The sequence below is a fragment of the Sapajus apella genome, unplaced genomic scaffold, assembly GCF_009761245.1.
Source record: "Sapajus apella isolate SASKATOON/1434 unplaced genomic scaffold, GSC_monkey_1.0 scaffold86, whole genome shotgun sequence".
NCBI classification, from domain to species: domain Eukaryota; kingdom Metazoa; phylum Chordata; class Mammalia; order Primates; family Cebidae; genus Sapajus; species Sapajus apella.
The window spans coordinates 5,110,624-5,137,991 of record NW_022437026.1 but is presented as its reverse complement, the minus strand read 5'-3'; the positions used below and the strand labels follow the sequence as shown (position 1 = coordinate 5,137,991).

Here is a 27,368-nt window from a genome sequence, read left to right as displayed (position 1 = left end):
GTCTCTCTGACTTCCCCCACTTTTTCTTACAAAAATGTCTTAGTACCTACTTTGTGACAAGCACTGTTCTGGGAACTTGGAATAATGGTACAGAGAACTGTAGCTTAGACAAGGAGCCAGACCGTTGTAACACAGAAATGTAGGGATCACCACAGGGCATCATAGGAGCACAAAGTGAGGGGATCCATCCACCTTTGCCAAATAAAGTAGGGGATGTGGAGTGGGGTGGGGAGAATGTGGGATCCCCGGACACCAGTTGGATAGGAGAAGGGCATCTCAGGCATCAGGAGCAGTAAAAGCCAAAGTCTGGATATAAGAGGTAGCACAGAAAATTGAAATGACTTCAGATTGAACAGAAATTAGGTAGAATGGTGAGAGAGGAGGCTGGAATAGTATCAAGAGGCAGAGCATGCAAGAGTTTGTAGTAGCACTACTGGGGTGGTTGTGTAATTGTCTTTAGTAGCCTTAGTTGAGCTGGATTGAACCAGAGTGGAAGTCAGAGAGTTAGCAGGGTCCAGACCATGTGGGGCCTTATAAGCTAAACTAAGAGGTTTGGATTTTTTTTCCTGGGATAGTAGAAAGCCATTGTAGAACTTTAAGCAAGAGAATGATGGAACTGATTTGCTTTTTAGAAAAATAATTAGGCTGTACCATGGAGAAGGTATTTAAAGCAGTGGTTCTCAACTGGGAGTGATTTTACCTGCTGGGGGACATTTGGTAATGATTGTTATGTGACAGGGTAGGGGTGTTACTGGCATCTACTGGATAGAAGCCAGGGATGCTAAACATCCTATAATGCACAACACAACAAAGAAGCCTTCCACAACAAAGAAATGTCTAGCACAAAATCTCAGTACTTTAAAGGGATCACAGTTTGAAGCAGAGAGACAAATTTAGGAAATTGTTTCAGTAATTAGACTGAGACGCATTGGGTTGCCTGACCCAAAGTGGTATCTGCTGTGTTGGAGACAGTTTTGAGGTATTAAGGTTGTAGAATGATAGTGCTTGGTTCCTCACCTACTGTATGTGATGGGGTGACTAAGGGAGATGAGAAGGATAACTCCCAAGTTTTTGGCTTGTTTTACTTGACTAAGGGAATATCTGTAGGAACATCTGTAGGGATGATGGAAAGGGAGTAGTAGTTGATATACAACAGTTGACATATGAGTTAGGAGTTCAGAAGAGTGGTGTAGACTAGAGACAAAGGTTTTAGAGTTGTTAGAAAATGTGTGGTAATAGAAACTATAGGAATGAAGAAGATGACCAGAGAGCGTATGTACATTAAGAAAAGAAGAGGGCCAAGGGCCAATTCTGGAAGGGATGAACAGAGGAAGAGAAAACCCAGGGAGGAAACTAACAGCCACAGAAAGTGGGAGAAAACCAATAGAAGGTAAAGCCACAGAAGCTGGAGGGAGAATGTGGTTTACACAAGTAGGTGCCGTCTGTAGGATTACATACTGAAAGGATGTCAAGTAGGATAGATTTGAAAAGTTCCTTTGCATTTTGCAATAAGAAGGTCATTGGTAACCTAGATAAAAGCAATGTTGGTAGACACCATATTGTGTATACAGCAAATGTTGACAACTTTTTCAAGAAACTTGGCAGTGAGGAGGATGAGAGATGTGAGCCCAAGACAGTTAATGTGGGGTTATTTAACATTGTAATTGGGAAGGACTTATGGAGAAGGAGAATTTATAAGATCAGAAAAACAGTGGAAGGGCAGTTGATGGATTCCAGCTCCTGAAGAAGTGTTATGAGATGAAATTCTGAGAACATATGTCAGAAAGGATACAGAAGGGTGGTCCAGTTATGTTTACAGATAAGTAGAGGTAGGGGATGGGAAGAGGAGTTAGGTTAATGAGTTCCTTCCTAAGGCCTTCCATTTCTTTTGTGAAAGAAGAAGGGAGGTTGCCTACAGAGAATAAAGTGTTAGGGAGGTGTTGATAAGGGGGAAAGAAAAGGGGAAAGAGAAGATTTGAAATGGCCGTTGTGGAAAATGGGGAGAACAAGCTATCTTGGGAACCATGGGATTTCTGTCAGTATTGAGAGCTTAGCTAAAGTTGGAGTAGGTGAATTTAGAATGCAAACCATGGGGATGTTGTGTGATGTACTTCAGCAGTACAAATGTAAGAGCAGATAGTGGAGATGGTTGGATTGATCCATAGCTGGAAGTATAAGGCAGCAAGGAAATCAGAGCATCTTGTTAATAATGTAAATTTAGATCAGAGATTTTCAAACCTAGTTGCAGGTCAGAATCACCAGTGGAACTTACTAGCAGGTGGAGATACCTGACATCTATCACAGATCTACTGCATCAGAACCTCTGAGTTCTTACATTTTTACCTTAAAAAATTCTGTAAGTGATTCTGTTGTTCAGCAGGATAAAAATCTGTTCTGAATCTAGGCAAACTTATTTCAGTCCAGAGCATGGAAGTATTCCTGCTCTAGTACAGAGCATGTGACATACACACTTTAGCCAGTCTGGCACTCTAGTCCCTAAGAGGTGGAAATTTTGAGACATCATTGAGAAGTGGGTGTGATGGTACTTTCAGTAAGCTCAGGAATGATTGTGGGTCTGGGCAAAGCTGGGCAGGGTTGTGAAGAACTTAGTGTAGTCCTGTGACTTTCCTTGCAGATGTAACTAAAGTTCACGAGGCCCTGGAACTCATCTTTAGCATTTCTGGAACACCAAGGTCATAATCTGTGAATGTCCAGATTTCGCAGCTGCCTTAGTAGTGGTAGTAGTGGGCACTAGAAAAACTGCGCTGTGGGGATACAAAGCTTTAACCACCGTGCTCCTGCTCTGCCTTCAGCTGGCTTATATGCACCATCTAATCTAGTAACTAAGCATTGTTTTCCATGCCTGCATATGCCCATACTTCATGCCCTTTAACCCACAGTTTATTTATAGTATCTAAGAGAAACTCCAGACAATTTTCAAACCGAGATTTACTCTAATTTGTGCCTGCAAAGTAGTGATAAGTGAATTTTTTTTTTCTTTTTTTTTTGAGAGGGAGTCTCACTCTGTCATCCAGGCTGGAGTGCGGTGATGTGATCTTGGCTCACTGCAACCTCCACTTCCCGGGTTCAAGTGATTCTCCTGCCTCAGCCTCCCAAGTAACTGAGATTACAGGCACGTGCCACCACACCCAGCTAATTTTTGTGTTTTTTAGTAGAGACAGAATTTCCTTTGAGTGGATTCTAGTCATTCCAGGTCATGAAGCACAACATTGACAAGTTTGACATTACAGAGCATGAAGCCTGGCATTGTGTATTATACTAATGTTTCTTTGAGAAAAGCAGGGTGGATTGACTAATGCCAGACCAACTAATAGCATTACCATAGTGGTAGATGGTTAGGCCCCTTAGACAGTCTAGCTTGGCTTCTCACTTTATAGTGGTTGAGAAAGTTTCTTTTCATGAAGACAAGATGGAGAAATATGTGCTGGTTGATAGTTCAAAGAGAAAAACTAGTAGAAAAAGGCTTATGCAAAGAGTAATTCGAATGGCATGCATGCCTTCTTCTTGGGTCCGTCAATATTTTTATCAGAAACTTGGATGAAAATGTAGAGGGCTTGCTTATCACACTTGTGAAAGATTCCAAACTAGAAGGGGTAGCTTATTTGTTGAGTGAGTGAATCAGCAGTCAGAAAGACCTTGGAAGGTTGAAACAGTGGGTCAAAACAAGTATTGTCTTTTTTTTTTTAAATTTAAAAAACTTTTTTTTTCGTTTTTATAAAGGGAACAAATGTACATTGTTTAAAAAAAAGTGAGAACATAAAGTTCTAAAAAAGGAAGTTGGTATAATTCTTAGTGAAAGTCTGCTTTTTGTAGCATAAGCATTTGCTCAGTGCACATCCTTCTAATGTCATACTTAATGGCCTGAAAAGACTGTCACAAATAGATCAAAGCATATACATGTTAATTTTGGTATATACTGCCAAACGACTCTTGAGAAAGACTGTATGCATTTTCATTCTGTCACCATTTAAATGCAAGTATCCATTCCCGCACATATTCATCAAGCTGCATGTTGTTTATAAAACTCAGCCTGAGATGTGGATATTTTACTGTTATTTAATTTTTACTTTTTAAATTACTATACCAAGTAAAGCTTACCTGAAATAAATCTATTGCATTCAGTTTATAAATCAGTGGTACAAATATAGGAAGCTAAGAGAGGTCTGGTTTGAAAACATCCTGGGAGGATTAACTGACTACACACTTGATTATGGAGGCAGTTTGCGGCCCGTGTTACCAAAATGCATTCAGTGGTGTCGGTAGAGTCAGTGCTGTCTCATGATATCTGAACTGCTTCTATTTTACACCAACATTTATAAACTAGAAAGTATCTAGTAGATTCTTGTTAACTAAAGACTGTTGGGATAAAGAAAGACCTAGAAGCTGTGCTGTGTCAGGAGTAGTTGAAGGAATGGTGTGCATTTAAGCAAGAAAAGAAAGCCTAGCTAGGTGTTCATAGTTATTTTTGGATATTTGCAGAGTTGTTTTGTGTAAGAGTTATCTGAATTGTTTGTGTTCAAAAGAGAATAACTAAGACCAACGGAAGGCAGATTTTGGTTTGGCATTGGGATGGAAGTACTTTCCAACAATTACAGCTAATTACAAATAGATTGTGCTGTTTTGCAAAGTGAGCAGCTGATGCTGCGAGTACTTGACACTGGATGGATTGAAGCAGACATTAAATAGGTATCAGATGTCAGGGGGAGGATATTCTTCTCAATTTTTAAAATATTATTTTAATGAAATATTTCAAGAATGAAAATGCAGCAAATAGTTTACAGACTCCCATGTATCTACCCATCAGATTTAACATTTTAATACTTGTCACATTTCCTTCCTCTTCACACAGATACAGGTGAAGTGTTTACTCCATCCTTTTCCTACTCTCCTCCTTTCCTCCTGAGATTGGTATGATGCTTATTGTTTGTATTTTGTATTTTTTACTACCTGTGTATGTATACCTACACAATACACAGTATTATTTTGAGTTCCCTGTCTCTTTTTGCAAAATTCTTTTTACATTCAATATTATTTTTCAAGATTTACTGTGTTAGTGCACATAGATCTACTTCATTACTTTAAACTTTTATATATATAAATACATGACTATATATTTATTTCTCTGTGAAATAATTTTAGGCTGTTTTCAGTTTTTGTTTTCTGTTACAATCAGTCCTACATTAAATATGCTTTTATGTGTTAGGATAGTTTTGTCCTTGGGAAGAGGATTAAACTGGATGGCTTAATGTCCCTCCCAAACCCTATGGTGCAAAATTTAGCCAATTCAACCAACATTTTCTAGTTTCTGAGGATAAAAATCATATGACATGGTCCCTGCTCAAGGAATTCACTGTCTAAAGTCTCTGCAAACTTTGTATTACTTGTTTGTTGTCTCATTTTTAGGCATCTGTAAAGCTTAGCCGGTTTAGACGATCAATTACCTTTACGATGTTGGGGGCATAGCATGGGATAACTATAGTTTTTGGCATAATTTTTAACCTTAAGTTTTATGTTAACTAATAATTTTTGATGAGATGATTTGTGTGTCCAAGAACATTTGAAATTATTTCTTTTCCATACTTGCTTTGTCCATTTATGATTTATATTAAAATATTTTCTGTCTTACCATTTCTATTGAACCTTGCTCATTAAGATTAATAAATACTACTTATGGTATATTTCTATGTGCCTTTGTGTCTGTGTGTATTGTGTTTTTAGGAAAAAGGCTCAGCTCAAGAAAAAAAGAGGTGTGTCTCACATTAATGAACAAATGCTATTTCATGGTACCAGCAGTGAATTTGTGGAAGCAATCTGTATTCATAACTTCGATTGGAGAATAAATGGTATACATGGTGCTGTCTTTGGAAAAGGTAATTATCAGAATTCCAGGTCCAATTTTAGTCCTAGTAGAGAGTTTCCTCTCTTGAGATTTTTTTTTATAATTTAGGAGTTTGGCAGTCATTAACTTAAAAGTTATTGTGCTAGGTTCCAGGCATTCCCTAAGAATTTCTGAGTCACTGAAAAGTCACTTCTTACATTTACATTTACAAGATGGAAGTAAGACTCTTAACGTCTCTAACAGGTTTAATAGCTCCCCAAGTCCCAGTCATCCAAAAAGGGGATCATGTTCATATTAGCTGATTTTTTTGCATTATGTTTAATTTTTGTGTGTAAGTTCTTTCCATATATTAGCCTATACACTAAACTGCTTTATGGCAAAAATACAAAGAATGATAAAACAAATTGATTATAATTTCATTATGCACCAGAATAGGTACTAGTGTTTTTGTTTTTAAGGAAATGATAGGTAAGAATATTATTGAGCAATAAGGAATAGTGGGGGGAAACTGTATGTTATTTATAATGTTGTGAAAATCCAGGCTTTTCCATTTATGCCTGCTACGCAAGCAAATCAAGGAGAGAGGCGAGGGGAAAAGCTGCGGAATAGACATTTATTGTTCTGGCCCTTCCTTTGTACCTTACCTCCAGCAACTTACCTGCCATTTGGGATCAGTATGTTGAAAATGTAAATTAATTTTAAAAATAACTACTAAAAAGACCATTCCACTTAACTATAAGGAGGTCAGAAGGTGTTACATAACTCCCATAAATGTTAGGTAAATAAAAATTCATCTCCAAAATTTTTTAGAGTATGTATGCCCTTAATGATGTCAGTTGATCTCTTGTGTTTACTATTTCAGAAGAGTTGGCTGCTTTATTGAATTTTCATGTGTAGGCAGTGAGCCAGTAAAATCGTTTTTTTGGAATGCTCATATATGAATAGCATTATATATTCTCTCAGAAATCTTTTCATGGCTATGGGATTCTGTTGTTTCCAGAAATATTACTGAATGTTATCCCGTATCATAGAAATATGGTTTCTTGGGGTTTAAAAGAATCTCTGTAGGCCATCAGTTTCCATTGTGCTCTCTAGAGCTTTGCTGGATGCTGACAAGGGAGCAGGGTGAGGAAGTGGTGGAAGGAAGTAGAAATGGGAGGGAGGGCCAGGCAGTAAAACTCAGAGCCGATGCGGTGGCTCACACCTGTAATCCCAGCACTTTGGAAGGCCGAGGCAGGCAGATCACCTGAGGTCAGGAGTTCAAGATCAGCCTGGCCAATGTGGTGAAACCCTGTCTCTACTAAATAAATATAAAAATTAGGTGTGGTGGTATGCGCCTGTAATCCCAGCTACTCAGGAGGCTGAGGCAGGAGAATCACGTGAACCCGGGTGGCAGAGATTGCAGTGAGCCGAGATCATGCCACTGCACTCCAGCCTAGGTGACCGAGCGAGACTCCATCTCAAAAAAAATAAATAAATAAAAAATAAAAATTTGGCCAGACATGGTGGTGCAGCCCGTAGTCCCACCCCCCAAAAAAGGCCGGTCGCAGTGGCTCATGCCTGTAATCTCAGCACTTTGGGAGGCTGAGGCAGAATTGTTTGAAACGGAAAACAAGTTGCGGTGAGCTGGGATCGCGCCACTGCACTCCAGCCTGGAGATATAGCCAGACTCCATCGCAAAAAAACAAAAAAAACCCACAGGTTCAGCCACACTTTTAATATCTGTTTTATTAATTGGATTCCTTGTAAGATTTATTTTAAAAACAGAAGTCTGGTAGCTATATTTTGGTGGATGGGGGCAGGGGATGGTGTGGTGGTGAGGACTTTTCTGTATCAACAAATCTATTTCTATGGCAGTCTACACCACAGATGGATTTCTATTCTTTTCTTAAAGATCTGCAGATGAGGAAATTCCACATCTATTTTTATTATACAATTCCATGCATCTATTCCCCTGAAAAAATTTTTTGCTTGTTTTTAATATATTCTTAGGAGTAATCTTGGCTTTTCTTGATCCTCTTTGTTTAAGGAACGTATTTTGCTAGAGATGCTGCTTATTCCAGTCGTTTCTGCAAGGATGACATAAAGCATGGAAACACATTCCAAATTCATGGTGTCAGCTTGCAACAGCGGCATCTGTTTAGAACATACAAATCTATGTTTCTTGCTCGAGTGCTAATTGGAGATTACATAAATGGAGACTCCAAATACATGCGACCTCCTTCCAAAGATGGGAGCTATGTGAATTTATATGACAGCTGTGTGGATGATACCTGGAACCCAAAGATCTTTGTGGTTTTTGATGCCAACCAAATCTATCCTGAGTACTTGATAGACTTTCATTGATTTCACTTTCAAATCTCAGTGGTCAAGAAGGCTTTATTCCTTTTTGCAGGAAGATTTGCTCTCCAGTCATCTAGCCACTAAATGTTAATTATCTGATATGAAACAGATATGAAAAAAATGTGGCCTCCACATAAAAAGACAATACTTAAGGTTGGTTTTTGCCTGTTTCTTATAGTCTTGTTTGTTAAAAATTGATATCATTGTCATTTTAACACATAGGGGTGAAAGATACCATTCAAAATGGAATCAGATGAGTCTCAACTAATGTGCTCATTCAGAACTTTAAAGTTTACATGTGTGTTATAAATGACTAGTTCAAATAGACTTATTCGTATAAATGTTGAAAAAATAGAAATACAGACATAAAGTTGTCCATTTAGAGGAATTGATCCTTTGTAAATTGAATTCAGGTAGTAGTATCATCCACCAATTCATATATTGCTTTGTTGGTCTTCTGAAGGGGGGATTTAAACTCTGAAACAGTCTGAGTACCTGGAGAGAAATCAGAAACGACAATTATTTGCAGTGCTGTCAAATAAGACGGAAGGGGGAAATCAAGGTAGAGTGTCCTGGTTTCCAGTTGCCTTAGGATAGCAGGCTGCAGCCTCAGACTTGCTCCTGTCATTCTCTGTCTCCTACATCTGGATTGATAATTGCTGCAAAATATCATTAGCCTACACTTCATCCACCAGGGCTCTTGGATTCTTGCACCACCACTTGCTGCACAAGGTATTTATTGCATCTTCAAAGTGAAACTTCAAATTATTATTCAAACATTAATTTTCCTTTTGTTTTAGAGTCCCAACAATGATCACTTCAAAGATTTTTTTTTTACCTTTTCCCCTGCAATGCACACAGCTATTCAACAATTATTTCTAAAATGCATATTTCAAATTTGTGTCTCTCCATTTTGAAACATTATAGAAAGCATAGGATGCTTGAGACAAATCTGGTTTATCCTTTTAAGTAGCTTTTGACAACCTACTCTCTTGAAAAGTTAAGTATAATTTTTAATCATGTTTAGTGGAAATTTGTTTACCTGTTCCATCTGTTTTGCTGTTCCATTGTAAGGAAGATGAGAAGTGTTGGAACACCTTCCTTCCCCTAAAGGTATTCTAGCAGAGGCGAGACAGCAACTTGGCAGGCACGTTGTATAGGAGTTCAAGCACCAGATGGGAAATTGCCCATGTGATGGGTAAGAATCTTTCACCTTTCTTTCCTTTCTTTTCTTTCTTTCTCTTTCTTTCTTTCTTTCGTCCTTCTTTCTCTTTCTTTTCTTTCTCTCTCTTTCTTTCTCTCCCTCCCTCCCTCCCTCCTTCCCTTCCCCTTCCTTCCCTCCTTCCCTCCTTCCCTCCTTCCCTCCTTCCCTCCCTCCTTCCTTCCTTCCCTCCCTCCCTCCCTCCTTCCTTCCTTCCTTCTTCCCTCCCTTTCTTCCTTCTCTTCCTTCCTTCCTTCCTTCCTTCCTTCTTCCCTCCCTTTCTTCCTTCTCTTTCTTCCTTCCTTCCCTTTCTTCCTTCCTTCTCTTTCTTCCCTCCCTTTTTTCCTTCCTTCCCTTTCTTCCCTCCCTTTTTTGGGCAAAGTCTTGCTCTGTGCAGTGGCACGATCTCAGCTCACTGTAACCTCCATCTCCTGGGTTCTGCCAATTCTCCTGCCTCAGCTTTCCCAATAGCTGGGACTACAGGTGCACACCACCATGCCCAGCTGATTTTTGTGTTTTTAGTAGAGACAGAGTTTTGTCCTGTTGGCCAGGCTGATCCTGAACTCCTGACCTCAGGTGGTCCACCCACCTCAGCTTCCCAAAGTGCTGGGATTACAGGCATAAGCCACTGCGCCAGGCCTGATTCTCTGTGATTCTACCTTTAAAAGAGAGCACATGTACCAAGGCTTTTTCAGAAAGCTTTTCCCTAACTCTTTCTAATACTGAATTTTCTATTATCCTTGCCCAATTTTGGCTGAGAGTTAGTGAATACAATTTAACTTCTTAAAAAATGCCAGTGTCTTATGCTTATATTGTTCACTTAAATCATTTGAATTAGAAAGGCATCTACAAATAATAAAAGTAAAGAGTATAGAATTAGATTAGGGATAGTAATTCTTCAAGTGCCATCATCCCCCAGATTTCCATTATCGGCCAGCATTTGTGTCATTGTGCAGTGGGAGATAAGTAGTACCCAGGAAATTGCATGTAGAATACTTTGAAACAAAGTGGTAACAAAGATTTCCTGACTCAGGTATGCAGTCTAACTGCTGGTTTAGATGAAGTGCTGAAAATATTTAGAAAAAGCACTCTAAAAAGCATCTAGAGATTATCATGAAAATAATTGGAGGCAAAGTCACTAGGCTGCCTTGTGAGAGGTAGCACACCATGGCTCTAAACCTGTTCACAAAAATTAATGTTAGAGACATTAGGAATTCAGGTTTTGAAAAACTTTTTTTCTATTTATTTGTTATTTATATACCAAAAAAAACATATTAAAATAGTTTTCCCTTCAACGTGGCTATCTTTTTTCAAGTTTAATATGCATACCTGTCTCAGCACTTGTATGGAATAACTGCTGCAGCATTTGGGAGTTATTTTTCTCTTAAACATTTGCAGATCAGTATTTGTGAGGCAATCAATGTGAACTCTGAACTTACCTAGTTGGTTTATGTGAAATATGTAGAAGGCACTGCAGTAGCCATTGTAAGAAAGTACTGTGATTTTTTTGTTTTTGTTTTTGTTGTTGTTTGGTCTGAGAATGTACTGCCAACCCCTCTTTTATAAGACAGAACTGATTTTGATACATATTTTAAAATATGATAGTATAGAATTAATGGATGTTAAAATTTTATTTCTTTGTTTTGGTAAGTAGATTGAATTGAGAATTATATGATCAGTACATTTGAGAATTAGATGACCAGTAAGTATATAATAAGACTGGACACAACCATTTGCCATCTTCTTCTGTTATCATCACATAGTGTGGGTGGGGAGAATGAATAGAAATCACTCTAGAATAATGATAAATGGTTTTTGAAACTCTGTATTGAATACATTCCAGCTGACAATGACTTTTCTTTTTCACTTTGGTGATATCAGCCTCAGGGTAAAAAAATGTGTTTATAAAAAATAGTTTCATAAATCTTTTAGTTATAAACAGGAAAGTTTTATATTAGTGTGTCTTTTCATTTCTAGACTGTTGATGTTGATCATGATAAAGAATTTGGAGCCAATTTTGATATTTGAATGTATTGTTTTTACATGTGATGATTAAAGCTCTCCATTAGCAGTTCTTTGTTGTCTGTGTATATCATATATTTGTTTCTGTGATTTATGTATCTCATCTCCACCTTCTATTATTTAAACCTAAGTTTTCAGCTCAATCTTGGTGGACTCGAGTTTGTTGCCTGTAACTCATATGTACCCCACTTGCAGATGGGGGAATCTTAGTTTGAATCATCATGAGCAATAGCTAATCAAATAACCTATGGGAAAAACCATTTACTGTGTGCTATTATAAAAAAAATCCCCAAACAGGCCAAGAGCTGGCGCCTGCAGCGTCTTCTATTCTTGGTGTGCTCCCTTGGCTTAGAGGAGCAGCTCTACCTTCACCTGAGGAGTATACTTCCTACAGCCCATCTAACCTCCAGCCACTTGCACTGTGTCTACCATCATTCCTGCTGAAGTGAGTCAAACATTTCATTCACCCTTTGGCAAGAAAGGATGGTATCAAAGGCTATTCTCATGTTAGAGCTGAGAGAAATGAGGGGCAATGTGACTGACTCACTGTGATAAAAATTCAATTGAGCTTTGATAGTTAATCTAAAAGTGCTTCATCTTTACAAATTCTGTTCCCTAGCCATTCGGGTGTTTGCGATTACCTCCCAAATTGCTAGGAATAACACAAGGAACAATCCTACGGCGATACCAGTTGTATGGCCTCCAGATTTTGCACTCTCCTTAAGGATTATTTGTTTATTTGAGGATATTTTCTTCACTTAAAACAAAGAGACAGTTAATTTCTAGATGAAACTATACATTATGTACTTGCAAAACAGATAAAAGGTAATGAAAAAATAGGAAAGGAAAAACAAAAGCCTTGTCAAAGATTCGTTTTGATGAGAAATTCGCAGTGATTTTAGTTATTTTTATCCCTTGTACTGTATACTGTATTCAGTGCAAGGGATAAAAGGTGATACCAGATAGTCTGCCACACTTTCTTAATTATTTCATGATGTTACTTGGGGCAACACAGATGGAAGAAATGAACGTTTCAAAAAACCATGAAATACATAATTATGTGGGGGCTGCTTGATAAGTGTGAGTAACGTATGCAGAGATAGATGAGCCCTAAAATAACCAGGACAGAAGTTGAAAGTTCATCTTTTAATCTTCACTTTTAAGCAGTTGTAGCTTACTTCTCATGTTTTCAGAAACTAGGATAGAAGGTGGTTTGGGAACTCATGTAGCCTCTCTTTCCTCCTGCCTCCTTCCTATATTGAGCTCTGCTTGATCCATCCCAGGTAAAAGGATGTCTCAGTTACTTCTCAACCCAAACAGTAAATTCTTTATAACTGATCTGAGTCTCCTGCTGTAAGATTATGTAATCCAGTTTCTCAGCTTTAATTGCTTGGCTTTCATTTTTCAGCACTGCAGGCCAAGAATTTGGCTATTTGAATTCTCTTACTGTGTGGCTGTGTATCTAAGAATTTAGCACTGTCTTACTCATTTTTAAGTGGCTTTTCATAAGATTGGAACATAGGTTTTATGCCAAAGACATTTGTGTTTTCTGCAGCTTCTTAGCATTGCTGGAGCCTCCACCAAGAGGTTATACGGTAAGCTGATTCTGATTCTGTGGCTTATGCTGACTTCATGATTGTAAAACAGCTTAAGGAGAGTCACTATCCAGAATTGAATTAAATCATCTTTGCAATATTGAGTATACATCCAGACTGCACTTGTGTTTTCCTGTTCCTTTTAAAAAATGCCTTTTCCTGCAGGGCTCATTACGCTTTAATGTCTCCTAGATAACATGTGGAAGCTGTAGGCATTATAAGCCCACATTTGATGAATAGTCTCAGATAATCAGTGTGCAAGCTCATTTCCTCCACTTTATTCCTATAAGAAGATCAAGCTTCAACTTGGGAGCCAGCTGATCTGAATTTTATTTCTGGCTTTGCTGTTTGATTCAGTGTGACCTTGGATAACTCACCAGAGAGGGAAGGTTCATTTTTCAGAAAGTGAAGTTTATGAAAGACCAATCAGACTCTCGTTGAAAGAAAAAGACCTGATGGAGCACAGCTAGATTTCTCTAGGCCACATCTGACCTGACTGAAGATGATTTCTCAGTTTGGGTCAGGAAAATACAGTAGCAGGGATCATGATGCATTGAGAAGAAAAAAGCAAGGGCTTAGAGTAGGAAGGGAAAAGAATGGACCTGGTTCTCCCTGACACTCTGCCACTAAGTAGTTTCCCCACTCTCCTTCAAGTTCACAACTCTGAATTTTTGTGGCATTCTAGGCAGTGAACAAGTCAGACGTGGCCTCTGCTCTCAGGGAACTTAAAGTCTTGCAGGGAGGACATACTGAACTGTAACGACAAGAGATGAACTTTTCCAAAGGGGAAGTTCAGGCCGTTGTGAGAGGCTCTGACAGAGGGATTTCACCTGTCCTAGGGAATTAGGGAAGGCCTTCCTGGGAAGTGACATTTGAATGTGGAGATGGAAAGATGAGTCGATGTTAATTAGGGGAAGGAGGATTTTATGTCCCCCCAGCCACACCCATCTGTGCCATACCAGGCTTTGGAGAGATGAGAAAAACAAGGTATGGTTAAAAGCAAAGTTGGAACATTGTTTTTATCATTAAAACAAAGACGGCAGCATCAAAGCCATTCAAACTGTGTTGCCTCAAACCCCTGTACCAGGTCCTGGGGTCAGCCTTAAGGGAACCAGGAGCAGCAGTAAGGAGTATGTGGAGAAGGGACTGTGAAGATTTTATACAGTTTAAGGGAATCAAGAAGCTAATTAGGTAAAGGAGTTCCTTCTTGCCCACATGTCTTGGCTTATGCCTTTCTGCCTCTCCCTAGAACACACACTTATATTCTTCCCTCTTCCTTGAAAATTCTATTTGAAGCATGGGCTCTGGAGTCAGACCTCCAGGTTGATTCCTGGCACCGTCATTTACCAGCTGTTTCACTTGAGCAGGTTGCTTAAGCTCTCTGTGCTGCTGTTTCCTCATCTGTGAAGTGGTGGTAATAATAGTGTCTACCCTAGAGGGTTGTAAGAACCAGGTGAAGTAATACTTGTAAAGTCTTTGGGATTATGCCTGGCACATAGCCTCAGTAAATGCTGGTGACCGTTAATATGTAAGGCCCCTCCTTTTTAAAGAGGTCTTCTATACCTAATACAACCCTCACAAACTTGGATTCATATGGTATTTATAGTGTATGTGGAGTTAGGGACATAACTTTTTTTTCTTAGCATTTACTTGGTCAGTGCCTTTTGGCCAGAGACCACCTGGAGCAACCCTGTAAGTTAAAGTTAGTTTTATTATTTACGGCAGCCAGAGAGCACACACACCCCAAGAAACTACAGGGTGTCCAGGTAGGAGGGTGCAAGAAAGAACTTTTTGAAGGATCTGGGCTTTGGGGATTTGAGGGAGGGTCCGAGGAGTTAGGATTTCACTCTAATTGGATGCTGTCAGAGAGCAGGGGCAATTCTATATTTTGGCATGTTTATGAATCTTATCTATAGAGAGAAGTCTAGCTGAGGATAAGCTATAATTAGTAAAACAAGCAGTCACTCATCTGGTTGAGAGAAGTGGTGTTTGGTATTCTGTGGATGGCACAGTGACCTTATTTTTGTCTGTTCTTAGACACAATTATGAAATGGCCTTGTTTTGTCTCATTTTATTGTGGTCTCAGAGTAACCTTGTTAGAGGTTGGTCTTCCCTGAGATAGTTTAGGTTCCTCAGAATAACATGCCTTAGCTGTGAGTGCCTTAGCTGTGAGTACCAGGACAGTTTCTAAATGTCAGGGGCTGCTCTTTTTGTTCTCAGCTTGTCTAAGTTTTGTTTGGGCTAGTTTTCTTCCTCCTGGGAAATTGTAAGAGAATGTATTTACTCATTTAACAAACCACCAAGTGAGTACCTGTGCCTACTCCAGACCAGGCATGATGCTAAACGCAGGACACAATAGTAAAAACTCTGCCTTCAAGGTTCTCAAAAAGTCTTGGATAAAAAGAGATTTTAAAACTATGTTTCAGACCATTTTGCTAGTTTGAATGCCGTCTTCAGCTTTCCCACAAGTATTCCAGATGTATCTGGATACTTCCAATGATTAGGAAATCCTAGGTACTGCAGACAATGCTGAATGTTAGAAAATTGGTTCTTAACTTGATCTATAATTTCTTTCCTCGTATATTCCACCACCTGGGGTCTATATCTATACACTGAAGATGCTGAGAACGAGTTCCCTGCATGTTCTCATCTACATAGTCCACCCATGGGCGATGTAGGTGAACTCTGGATTCTCATGATTCAGTGTTATGCTGACTGCTCTTACAGTCTTCTCAAAAGAATATTTTAATTCAACACATAATTTAATGTTGATTCCATTTTCCTTATGGCTTTAATGTTTAGGCCTATTTTGTCTGACTAAAGGACAGACTGCCTGCCTTATCAGGGCTTTGCTAATGGAAGTGTACGGGGCTACTGCATGTGAGAACAGCAGACACTAGGTGGCAGCATCTTGCTTCGGAACTGGCACAACAAACTGGGAGCTGAGTTCACATAGAGAGCAGGGTCAAAGGACCTTCCAGAAGTTACCTAGTCAACTACCCCGCCACCAGATGGGACAACCCCTGGTCAAATCCACCTACATAGGTATTTATCCCATTTATAATAACTGCTGGGAAAAGTGTGCATCTTCCCAATAGGAACCTATTTTAATATTTTAGAATTTGCCTGGTAAAATTCTTCCTAAATAACCGTACCACATACTGTCATCTGAACTGTTTTCCTTCTTTCTTCAGATGAAATCGCATTAATTTGACTTAGAAAAAAAATTGTTGGTTATTTTCTGAGGGCGTACACACAAAGAGTTACCAGTGAGTCCCCTGCCAACCTTACTTCTTCAGTCCCCCCATCCCCCACCTCGCCAGAAAGATTCTTAATCCCCTAACGTTTCTCTGGCCATACTCTCCAGCTTCTTATTTACCTCCTGGCTGTGTTCTCCATCATTCTCAAGTTATGGCACCCCCAGGTTTTGCCTGCCTTCTTGGCCGAAATAAAAACTTGGGCTCTTAAAATTGTAAAGTTAACACCTCAGAACACAATATGCCTTCTGAGATAGGATATTCTATGCCCTTAAGAAAAAAAAATGTGTCAGAAAAGATGGGCCATAAACTTAGTTTCAAATGGAAACATAGGCCATATCAACTTCAGATGTTTCTGAAATCCTTCTCTCAAAGTCTTAGGAGTTGAACTGGTATACTACAAATATTTTAAAGGTATAACTTTTATACTTTCCTACAAAATTGAGGTGAGGCCAGGTAACAGTCTATGACTGTGGAGGACAAGAACTGAATGGCTGCGATCTGACATGTTTTCATGTCAGAACCAGGCAGAGACACCAGGCAGTGTGATTCCCAGTCTTGTCATCTATCTTCCAATGGAATCGTGTTGCACTACAGCCATATATATCCAAGATCTTAGCACTGATATTGTTCATTTAAAGGATTTTTTTTTATAGCAAGAGATTAGCATTGTAAAAGGTATATGTCAGGATATTGTGTTTGAAAAGCAATGTGTTCTAAAAAAAAAAAAAAAAACAAAAAACGGGTTTTGGAGTCAGGTGATCCTAGTGGCAGACCCACATTTGCTACTTTCTAGCCACATGGCCTTGGAGAAATTGACCAACTTCTCAGAACTGCTGTTTCCTCGCATTTTAATGCTGTTGTGAGAATGACCTGAGGCTGTGTGAGTATATGGAGCACTTACCACAATGTCTGACATATGTTAGTTGCTCAAGACTTAGATACAATAATTACTTCTGGCTTGTTCCAGGAGAAGGGCCTCTGTGGGTCCGTGAGAAGATTTCCGATGGTCTGGGAGAAGTCATACTGCAGTGGCATGGTGTCACATCTCACCCGATCTTTCACTTCAAGAAACATAAGTACGGAACTTGGCATGCAGGGGAGAAAAAACAAGCTACAGAAAGGCCAGGCAATGTAAATGAGAACAGATCTGTGATTTTGAGTTCTTAATGTCCATTTCCCTTGGTTTCCAGGCAGATCTGTTTCTCATCCATTCCAGAAAGCCTTTAGTGGGCCAGGGGGCTGGACAGGGTTATGGATAAGGATAGCATGATTTTGGGTATCTCTTTTCATTGCCAACTTCAACAGAAGCAACAATAATCACCTAATACTTTTATAATATCTAGATTGTCAGATTTAGTATATATTTTCAAAGCCAAGGAAAATAAAATATGTATCCATTTTGAACTAATGACAGGGAAAATGGTTCAGAAGTTGATGACAATACTGGTGGTGGGTGCTGCAATAGAATTGGATAAATTTGGAGCATTTCGAATGGAAATAAAACAAAGGAAACATCCATTAATTCTGGAAGGAAGAGAGGGAGGAAGAAAGTCTTAGTTTTGTTACTGTGTGGTTGCAGGTATTAAAACTACCAAACAAATCTTAAAATTAGAAGTTTTTAATTGTTGCTTTAGTCAGTAAATATTTACTGTCTACTATGTGCTAGCAGTTATATGGAAGGCCCTGTGCTGGATTAATGTCAAAGATGAACAAGGTGTGGTCCTTTTCTTCCAGAAGCTCTTGGCCTTCTAAGGAGACAGTTGTGTAATCAAACAAATAATTCCATGTGCTAAGTGCTGGTCAGAGACATAGATTCACAATCATAGGAAATGCAAAAAGTCAAGGAGTCAGATATTCCTGGAGAGTAGGGTAGGTATAACCTAAGGGTAAGGCCACATTTTGCCTGAATCTTATAGAAAAATACCATGTGACAGACGGGAAAAAAGATAATCCAATCCCAGCAAATCATGAACCAATGTGTAGAGCTAGAAAAGGGCTCTGGGTGTCTGAAGAAGAGCTGCATGTGCAGCAGTGTGTGGTTGTGCGGGGAAAGCAGGGAGTGGGAATGGAACAGAATAATTTGGGGAGAAAAAAAATATGTTGAGCCAGGTTGGAAAGGGATTTGTATTTTAAGTTAAGGAGTTTGGGTTTGGTTTGAGGAACTGACCAGAGTTCTTAGGAAGTTGGGGCACAATTTGTAAGACTGGGTTCATAGAGATGTCATTGGTGGAGATTAACAACGTGGAAGACAGAACATGGTTTGAGAGTGTGGTGGGCACTGCTCCCTTTTCCTAGAACAGCAGGGGTAACCTGTTCTCCCCTGCTTCCACTTGTGTAGGCGAACCTAAGAAGAGCTGCTTTCTACCCCTACCCCTGTCCCTACCTTTTAGAATACAAAATCCTATGTCCTTATCTATAGTGATTGTTCTAGGGGTGGATACCAGATGCAAGCTGGTTCAGTCTGTGTCTCATACTCTCTACCTTGGTCCATAGTATTTGGCCTAAGTATGGCTGTGTGACCCAATCTGATCCCTTCCCTGGTATTTTTGAATTTTGAATTGTTACTAAGGGTAATCTGATGATGGATCTGGGAAGTATCAGCTCTAGAGATGCTAATGGTTTTGTCTTTTATATGTGTAAGAGTCTGGTATTCAGTAGGGAAAAACTGAAACTAACACAGAGAGAAGCAAATATGAGAGACAGAAGGAAAGAGAGTTCTGGTGCTTTTTTGGTTCCTGATTTCAAGCATCCTGAAGCTGGCTTAATTCCTGTCATGGTTTGGTTAACATAAGCCAATAAATTATTCATTTTGCCTATGCTGGCTAGTGTTTCTGAAACACACATTAGTCCTGACTAATGACAACAGGAAGTTAATTAACTCTGATTTTGATATATTACATTTGTAAAGACTTCTCTAGATGGTGAGGAGCTCAAGAGAAAAGTCAGGGCTAGAAATACAGATGTAAAAGCTACCCTTAGGTAAGTGGTTGTTAAAGCTATGGAAGTGACTGAGTTCACCCAAGGTATGTATAGAAAGTGTTGAGAGGCCAATGATGGAACCCTGAAGAATGCTAACATCCAGGAGTACGCAGAGGAGGAGGAACCAGCTGTTTCAAACTCAGACCATTTCTAATTTTAGTCAGCCCTTCCAGTCTCACAGTCCTCAGTGCAAAGAAGGCAGTCTATTAAAATTCATTATCATGTCACTAGCTTTTAGAGTTTTTTTTTTCTTATTTTAAATTAAATTTAATTTCTTTTTATTGTACTTTGGGTTCTGGGGTACATGTGCAGATCATGCAGGATTGTTGCATAGGTACATACATAGCAAGGTGGTTTGCTGCCTCCATCCCCCCGTCACCTATATCTGACATTTCTCCCCATGTTATCCCTCCCCAACCTCCCCACCCCCTGCTGTCCCTTCCTTAGCTCCCCCCAAGAGACCCCAATATATGATGCTCCCCTCCCTGTGTTCATGTGTTCTCATTATTCAGCACCCACCTGTGAGCAAGAACATGCGGTATTTGGTTTTCTGTTCCTGTGTCAGTTTGCTGACAATGATGGTTTCCAGATTCATCCATGTCCCTGCAAAGAACATGAATTCATCCTTTTTTATGGCTGCATAGTATTCCATGGTGTACATGTGCCACATTTTCTTTATGCAGTCTATCATTGATGGGCATCTGGGTTGGATTCAGGTCTTTGCTATTGTAAACAGTGCCGCAGTGAACATACGTATGCATGTGTCTTTATAATAGAACAATTTATAATCCTTTGGGTGTATACCCAGTAATGGGATTGCTGGGTCAAATGGAATTTCTATTTCTAGATCCTTGAGGAATTGCCACACTGTCTTCCACAGTGGTTAAACTAATTTACACTCCCAACAACAGTGTAACAGTGTTCCTTTTTCTCCACATCCTCTCCAGCATCTGTTGTCTCCTGGTTTTTTTAATGATCGCCATTTTAACTGGTGTGAGATGGTATCTCATTGTGGTTTAGATTTGCATTTCTCTGATGATGAGTGATGAACATTTTTTCATGTGTTTTTTGGCCTCATAAATGTCTTCTTTTGAAAAGTGTCCGTTCATATCTTTTGCCCACTTATGAATGGGTTTGTTTGTTTGTTTGTTTTCATGTAAATCTGCTTTAGTTCTTTGTAGATATTCTGGATATTAGGCCTTTGTCAGATGGGTAGATTACAAAAATTTTTTCCCATTCTGTTGGTTGCCGGTTCACTCTAATGATTGTTTCTTTTGCTGTGCAGAAACTCTTAAGTTTAATTAGATCCCATTTGTCTATTTTGGCTTTTGTTGCCATTGCTTTTGTGGTTATAGACATGAAGTCCTTGCCTATGCCTATGTCCTGAATAGTTTTGCCTAGGTTTTCTTCTAGGATTTTTATGGTGTTAGGTTTTATGTTTAAATCTTTAATCCATCTGGATTAAATTTTAGTGTAGGGTGTAAGGAAGGGGTCCAGTTTCAGCTTTCTGCAGATGGCTAGCCAGTTTCCAAACACCATTTATTAAACAGGGAATTCTTTCCCCATTGCTTGTTTTTATCAGGTTTGTCGAAGATCAGATGGTTGTAGATGTGTGACGTTGCCTCCGAGGCCTCTGTTCTGTTCCATTGGTCTATATCTCTGTTTTGGTACAAGTACCATGCTGTTTTGATTACAGTAGCCTTGTAGTATAGTTTGAAGTCAGGTAGTGTGATATCTCCAGCTTTGTTCTTTTTGCTTAGGATTGCGTTGGCTATGTGGGCTCTCTTTTGGTTCCATATGAAGTTTAAAGTGGTTTTTCTAGTTCTGTGAAGGTCAATGGTAGATTGAAGGCGATAGCATTGAATTTATAAATTACTTTAGGCAGTATGGCCATTTTCATGATACTGATTCTTCCTAGCCATGAGCATGGAATGTTTTTCCATCTCTTTGTGTCCTCTCTGATTTCCCTGAGCAGTGGTTTGTAGTTCTTATTGAAGAGGTCCTTCGTGTCCTTTGTTAGTTGTATTCCTAGGTATTTTATTCTCTTTGTAGCAATTGTGAATGGGAGTTCACTCATGATTTGGCCATCTGTTATTGGTATATAGGAATGCTTGTGATTTCTGCACGTTGATTTTGTATCTGGAGACTTTGCTGAAGTTGCTTATCAGCTTAAGTAGATTTTGGGCTGAGAGGATGGGGTCTTCGAAATATACAATCATGTCATCTGCAAATAGAGACAATTTGACTTCCTCTTTTCCTAATTGAATATGCTTTATTTCTTTTTCTTGCCTGATTGCTCTGGCTAGAACTTCCAATACTGTATTGAATAGGAATGGTGAGAGAGGGCATCCTTGTCTAGTGCCAGTTTTCAACGGGAATGCTTCCAGTTTTTGCCAGTTCAGAATGATATTGGTGTTCATTGCCCGTTCAGTATGGTTTGTCATAAATAGCTTTTATTATTTTGAGACATGTCCCATCAATGCCTAGTTTATTGAGAGCTTTTAGTATAAAGGGCTGTTGAATTTTGTCAAAGGCCTTCTCTGCATCTATTGAGATGACCATGTGGTTTTTGTCTTTGGTTTTGTTTATGTGATGGATTACGTTTATAGATTTGTGTGTGTTGAACCAGATTTGCATCCCCGGGATCAAGCCTACTTGATCGTGATGGATAAGCTTTTTGATGCTCTGTTGAATTTGGCTTGCCAGTATTTTATTGAAGATCTTTATCATTGATGTTCATCATGGATATTGGCCTGAAGTTTTCTTTTTTAGTTGAGTCTCTGCCAGGTATTGGTATCAGGATGATGTTGGTCTCATAAAATGAGTTAGGGAGGATTCCCTCTTTTTGTATTGTTTGGAATAGTTTCAGAAGGAATGGTACCAGCTCCTCTTTGTATGTCCAGCAGATTTTGCCTGTGAACCTGTCTAGACCTGGACGTTTTTGGTTGGTAGGCTATTAATTGCTGCCTCAATTTCACATCTTGTTATTGGTCTATTCAGGGATTCAACTTCTTCCTGATTTAGTCTTGGGAGGGTGTAAATGTCCAGGAATTTATCCATTTCTTCTGGATTTGCTGGTTTATGTGCGTAGAGTTGTTTGTAGTAATCTCTGATGGTAGTTTGTATTTCTGTGGCTTCGGTGGTGATACCCCCGTTATCATTTTTTATTGCATCTATTCGATTCTTCTTTCTTTTATTAGTCTGGCTAGCAGACTGTCTATTTTGTTCATTTTTTCAAAAAGCCACCTCTTGGTTTTATTGATTTTTTGAAGGGCTTTTTGTGTCTCTATCTCCTTCAGTTCTGCTATGATCTTTGTTATTTCTTGTCTTCTGCTACCTTTTGAGTGTTTTTGATCTTGCTCCTCTAGCTCTTTCAATTTTGACGATAGGGTGTCAATTTTAGATCTTTCCTTGCTTCTGATGTGGGCATTTATTGCTGTAAATTTCCCTCTAGACATTGCTTTAAATATGTCCCAGAGATTCTGGTATGTTGAGTCTTCATTCTTACTGGTTTTGAAGAACATCTTTATTTCTGCCTTCATTTCGTTGTTTATCCAGTTGACGTTCAGAAGCAAGTTGTTCAGTTTCCATGCAGTTGTGCAGTTTTGAGTGAGTTTCTTAATCCTGAGTTCTAATTTAATCTGTGGTCTGAGAGACTGTTTGGTATGAGTTCTGTTCTTTTGCCTTTGCTGAGGAGTGATTTACTTCTAATTATGTGGTCGATTTTAGAGTAAGTGCGATGTGGTGCTGAAAAGAATGTATATTCTGTGGATTTGGGATAGAGAGTTCTGTAGATGTCTGCTAGGTCAGCTTGGTCCAGATCTGCATTCAAGTACTGGATATCCTTGTTGATTTTTCTGTCTCGATCTCTCTAATATTGACAGTGGAGTGTTAAAATCTCCCACTATTATTGTGTGAGAGTCTAAGTTTCTTTGCAGGTCATTAAGAACTTGCTTTATATTTCTGGGTGCTCCTGTATTGGGTGCATATATATTTAGGATAGTTAACTCTTCTTGTTGGATTGATCCTTTTACCATTATGTAATGCTCTTCTTTGTCTCTTTTGATCTTTGTTGGTTTGAAGTCCATTTTATCAGAGACTAGGATTGCAACTGCTCCTTTTTTTTTTTTTTTTCCTCTCCATTTGCTTGGTAAATCCTATTCCATCCCTTTATTTTGAGTCTATGTGTGTCTTTGCACGTGAGATGGCTTTCCTGAATACAGCACACCGATGGGTCTTGACTTTTTATCCAGTTTGCCAGTCTGTGTCTTTTGATTGGGGCATTTAGATCATTTACATTTAAAGTTAATGTTATGTGTGAATTTGATCCTGCCATTTTGTTACTGGTTGGTTTTTTTGCCCATTAGTTGATGCAGTTTCTTCGTTGTGTCAATGGCCTTTACCATTTAGTACGTTTTTGTAGTGGCTGGTACTGGTTGTTCCTTTTCATGTTTAGTGCTCTTGTAAGGCAGGCCTGGTGGTGAAAAAGTCTCTTAGTAGTTGCTTGGCTGTAAAGGATTTTATTTCTCCTTCACTTATGAAGCTTAGTTTGGCCAGATATGAGATTCTGGGTTGAACGTTCTTTTCTTTAAGGATGTTGAATATTGGTCTCCATTCTCTTCTGGCTTGTAGGGTTTCTGCTGAGAGACCCACTGTGAGTCTGATGGGCTTCCCTTTGTGGGTGACCCGACCTTTCTCTCTGGCTGCCCTTAGCATTTTTTCCTTCATCTCAACCCTGGTGAATCTGACGATTATATGCCTTGGGGTTGCTCTTCTTGAGGAATATCTTTGTGGTGTTCTCTGTGTTTCCTGGATTTGAATGTTGGCCTGCCTTGCTAGGTTGGGGAAGCTCTGCTGGATAGTATCCTGGAGAGTGTTTTCCAGCTTGGATTCATTCTTCCTGGCACATTCAGGTACACCAATGAAGCATAGATTAGGTCTTTTCACATAATCCTATATTTCTTGGAGGCTTTGTTCATTTCTTTTTACTCTTTTTTCTCTAATCTTGCCTTCTTATTTTATTTCATTGAGTTGATCTTCAGTCTCTGATATTCTTTCTTTTGCTTGATTGATTTGGCTATTGAAACTTGTGTACACTTCACGAAGTTCTCGTGCTGTGTTTTTCAGCTCATCAAGTTGTTTATGTTCTTCTTTAAGCTTGTTATTCTAGTTAGCATTTTGTCTAACAGTTTTTCAAAGTTTTTAGTCTCTTTGCATTGGGTTAGAACATGTTCCTTTAGCTCAGAGAAGTTTGTTATTACACACCTTCTGAAACCAGCTTCTGTCAATTAATCAAATTAATTATCCATCCTGTTTTGTTCCCTTGCTGGTGAGGAGTTGTGATCCCTTGGAGGAGGAGAGGCATCTGGTCTTTGATGGTTTCATCCCTTTTGCACTGGTTTCTCCCCATCTTCATGGATTTATCTAGCTTTGATATCAGGGAGCTGCTTCAGGCTGGAGACTGTCCCTTGTCTGCCTGTAGAGGCGCTACTGGGCTGCCACGGTCTCTGTCTCACTGCTGCATTGGCTTCCTGTGTCTTTTGTTTACACTGGGAGATTAGGCCTGCCTCTGTATTGGCAGATGCCCTTCCCCCCACCGAGTTCAATCCTTCCGGGTCAAGCTTGACTGATGTGCTGGCTGCAAAACTCTCAAGCGAGAGGGTGCCAGCCTGCTGGGCTTTGTGGGGAAGGGACCCGTCTAGCCTATTGCCTGTCTCCCTGCTTTTAGCATGCGCTCTCTCCGGAGAGCCAGTAGCTCCATCCTGCGGGCTTTCCTGGCTATGTGTCCACCTAGATCTGTGCTGACAATCCACGGCACCAGCTGGGGCTGCTGTTCAGCTCTGTGCAGGTAATTTGGGTGCTTTTCAGCCCGATGAACATCTCCTGGTCTGTGAGTTGCAGAGGCTTTGGGAGAAGCGCAGTGTCTGGACCAGTGTGCTGGGGGAAGGGGAAGCCCCTGATCCTCTGGTTAGATGCACTTCTCGAGTGAAGCAGCGCCTCTCCTTGCCTCAATTTGCCCTCTTTGGGCTGTGCCCTCTGTCCAACCAGACCCATTGAAATGAATCTGGTACCTCATTTGGAGATGCGGAGATCACTTGCTCTCTCTCACTGGGAGCTGCGCACCAGAGCTGTTTGTATTTGGCCATCTTGGCAGACTCCTTTTTTTTTGTTTTTAAGCTGCTCTAGGCTACATCTGAAATCTACTTCATATAGCTTTCAGTCACTGGAGTCAATATAATCTTCCCCAAAATATTGCTTCCTGTATTTTAAATCTAAGATCTTATAACCTAATTTCTTCTTCAGTATTAAATCTCTCCCTTCTTTAAGTTACACCTCGTCTGATAAATTATTGAATTTTATTGAAGTTTTCTAAATATCTGTCTATGTTGCTTATGAAGGGTGACATCTGGAACAGACACACTGTTTGAGTTATAACATGACTAGCACAGAGTATAGTGGAGCTAATGTGTCTTCCTGATATTAACCTCATTCTGGTTGCACTAGTGAGGAATATTGCACTTGTCATTAACAACAACAACAAAAAACTATAGTTTTTTTTCTAAAAATTTCTAGAAACCCAGAAAAATAGATTCTATAATTATATTATTGAGGTTTTGAGCCTAAACAAAGGCCTTTACATTTGTCCCTGTTAAATTATTTTTTATAGAAAAGGATAATTACTGTTGCCTAATATGTGTGTAAATAATTAGAAGTGACATAACTGGCCAAAAATAGGTTAATGTTAAATATAAACACAAGAAGGAATATCATGTGTTGGTGAAAATTATCTTTCTGAAGAATATTTAATAACATGAGAAAGTTCTTACGGTATAATGTTAAAGAAGATGCAGGATTTACACCATAAGTAATAAATTGTAAAAGTCCTTTCACCAGGAAAGGGAGTGTGCCTCAGAGGTAAGGGAAGCAACATCCCTGTTAAATTTTATCTTCTTGGTATTAACCCATTATTCCATCTTTAAAAAATATTTTTTATCTTAGCTCTATTACCCAACTATTAGTCATCCCTCTCTCCTTTGTGCTATCTGAAAATTGACCTACCAAATAGGGTGTGAAGGTGTTTATATTATTGGGCAAGTATAGAGGTCTGCAGTAAATATCCAGGGATGCACTTGGGTTTTGGGTTACAGTAACTATACCTGGATATATTATTTAATCACTAGATTACTCTTTAGCAGGATATTACTAGAAAGTACATTCAGACTGAAAGGCTTCTTAAAAGATCATTTTTCCCATCTCTACACCTCTATTCAAATTTGGTGTTAGACTTTTTTTTTTTATTACATTTTAGATTTTGGGGTGCATGTGAAGAACATGCAAGATTGTTGCATAGGTACACACATGGCAGTGTGATTTTCTGCCTTCCTCCCCTTCACCTATGTCTGGCATTTCTCCCCATGCTATCTCTCCCCAACTCCCCACCCCCCGCTGTCCCTCCCCTATTTCCCCCCGACAGACCCCAGTGTGTAGTGCTCCCCTCCCTGTGTCCATGTGTTCTCATTGTTCAACACCCGCCTATGAGTGAGAACATGCGGTGTTTGATTTCCTGCTCTTGTGTCAGTTTGCTGAGAATGATGGTTTCCAGGTTCATCCATGTCCCTACAAAGGACACAAACTCATCATTTTTGATGGCTGCATAATATTCCATGGTGTATATGTGCCACATTTTCCCCGTCCAGTCTATCATCAATGGGCATTTGGGTTGGTTCCAGGTCTTTGCTATTGTAAACAGTGCTGCAATGAACATTCGTGTGCATGTGTCCTTATAGTAGAACGATTTATAATCCTTTGGGTATATACCCAGTAATGGGATTGCTGGGCCAAATGGAATTTCTATTTCTAGGTCCTTGAGGAATTGCCACACTGTCTTCCACAATGGTTGAACTAATTTACACTCCCACCAACAGTGTAAAAGTGTTCCTATTTCTCCACACCCTCTCCAGCATCTGTTGTCTCCAGATTTTTTAATGATCCCCATTCTAACTGGCGTGAGATGGTATCTCAATGTGGTTTTGATTTGCATTTCTCTAATGACCAGTGATGATGAGCATTTTTTCATATGTTTGTTGGCCTCACATATGTCTTCTTTT

General features: G+C 39.4%; 1 protein-coding gene across 9 annotated transcripts in view; it reads left to right on the top strand.

Annotated features, from left to right (window-relative positions):
• The window catches only part of PARP11 (poly(ADP-ribose) polymerase family member 11), a 45,117-nt gene extending 36,562 nt beyond the window's left edge, over positions 1 to 8,555 (top strand). For all 9 annotated transcript variants that reach the window (XM_032254499.1, XM_032254501.1, XM_032254506.1 and 6 more), the window contains 2 exons: positions 5,740 to 5,891; positions 7,890 to 8,555. In XM_032254499.1, the coding sequence (XP_032110390.1) occupies positions 5,740 to 5,891; positions 7,890 to 8,206 (469 nt within the window). In that variant the 3' untranslated portion in view covers positions 8,207 to 8,555. The remainder of the gene's footprint in view (positions 1 to 5,739; positions 5,892 to 7,889) is intronic.
• The last annotated feature ends 18,813 nt before the right edge of the window (positions 8,556 to 27,368 follow it).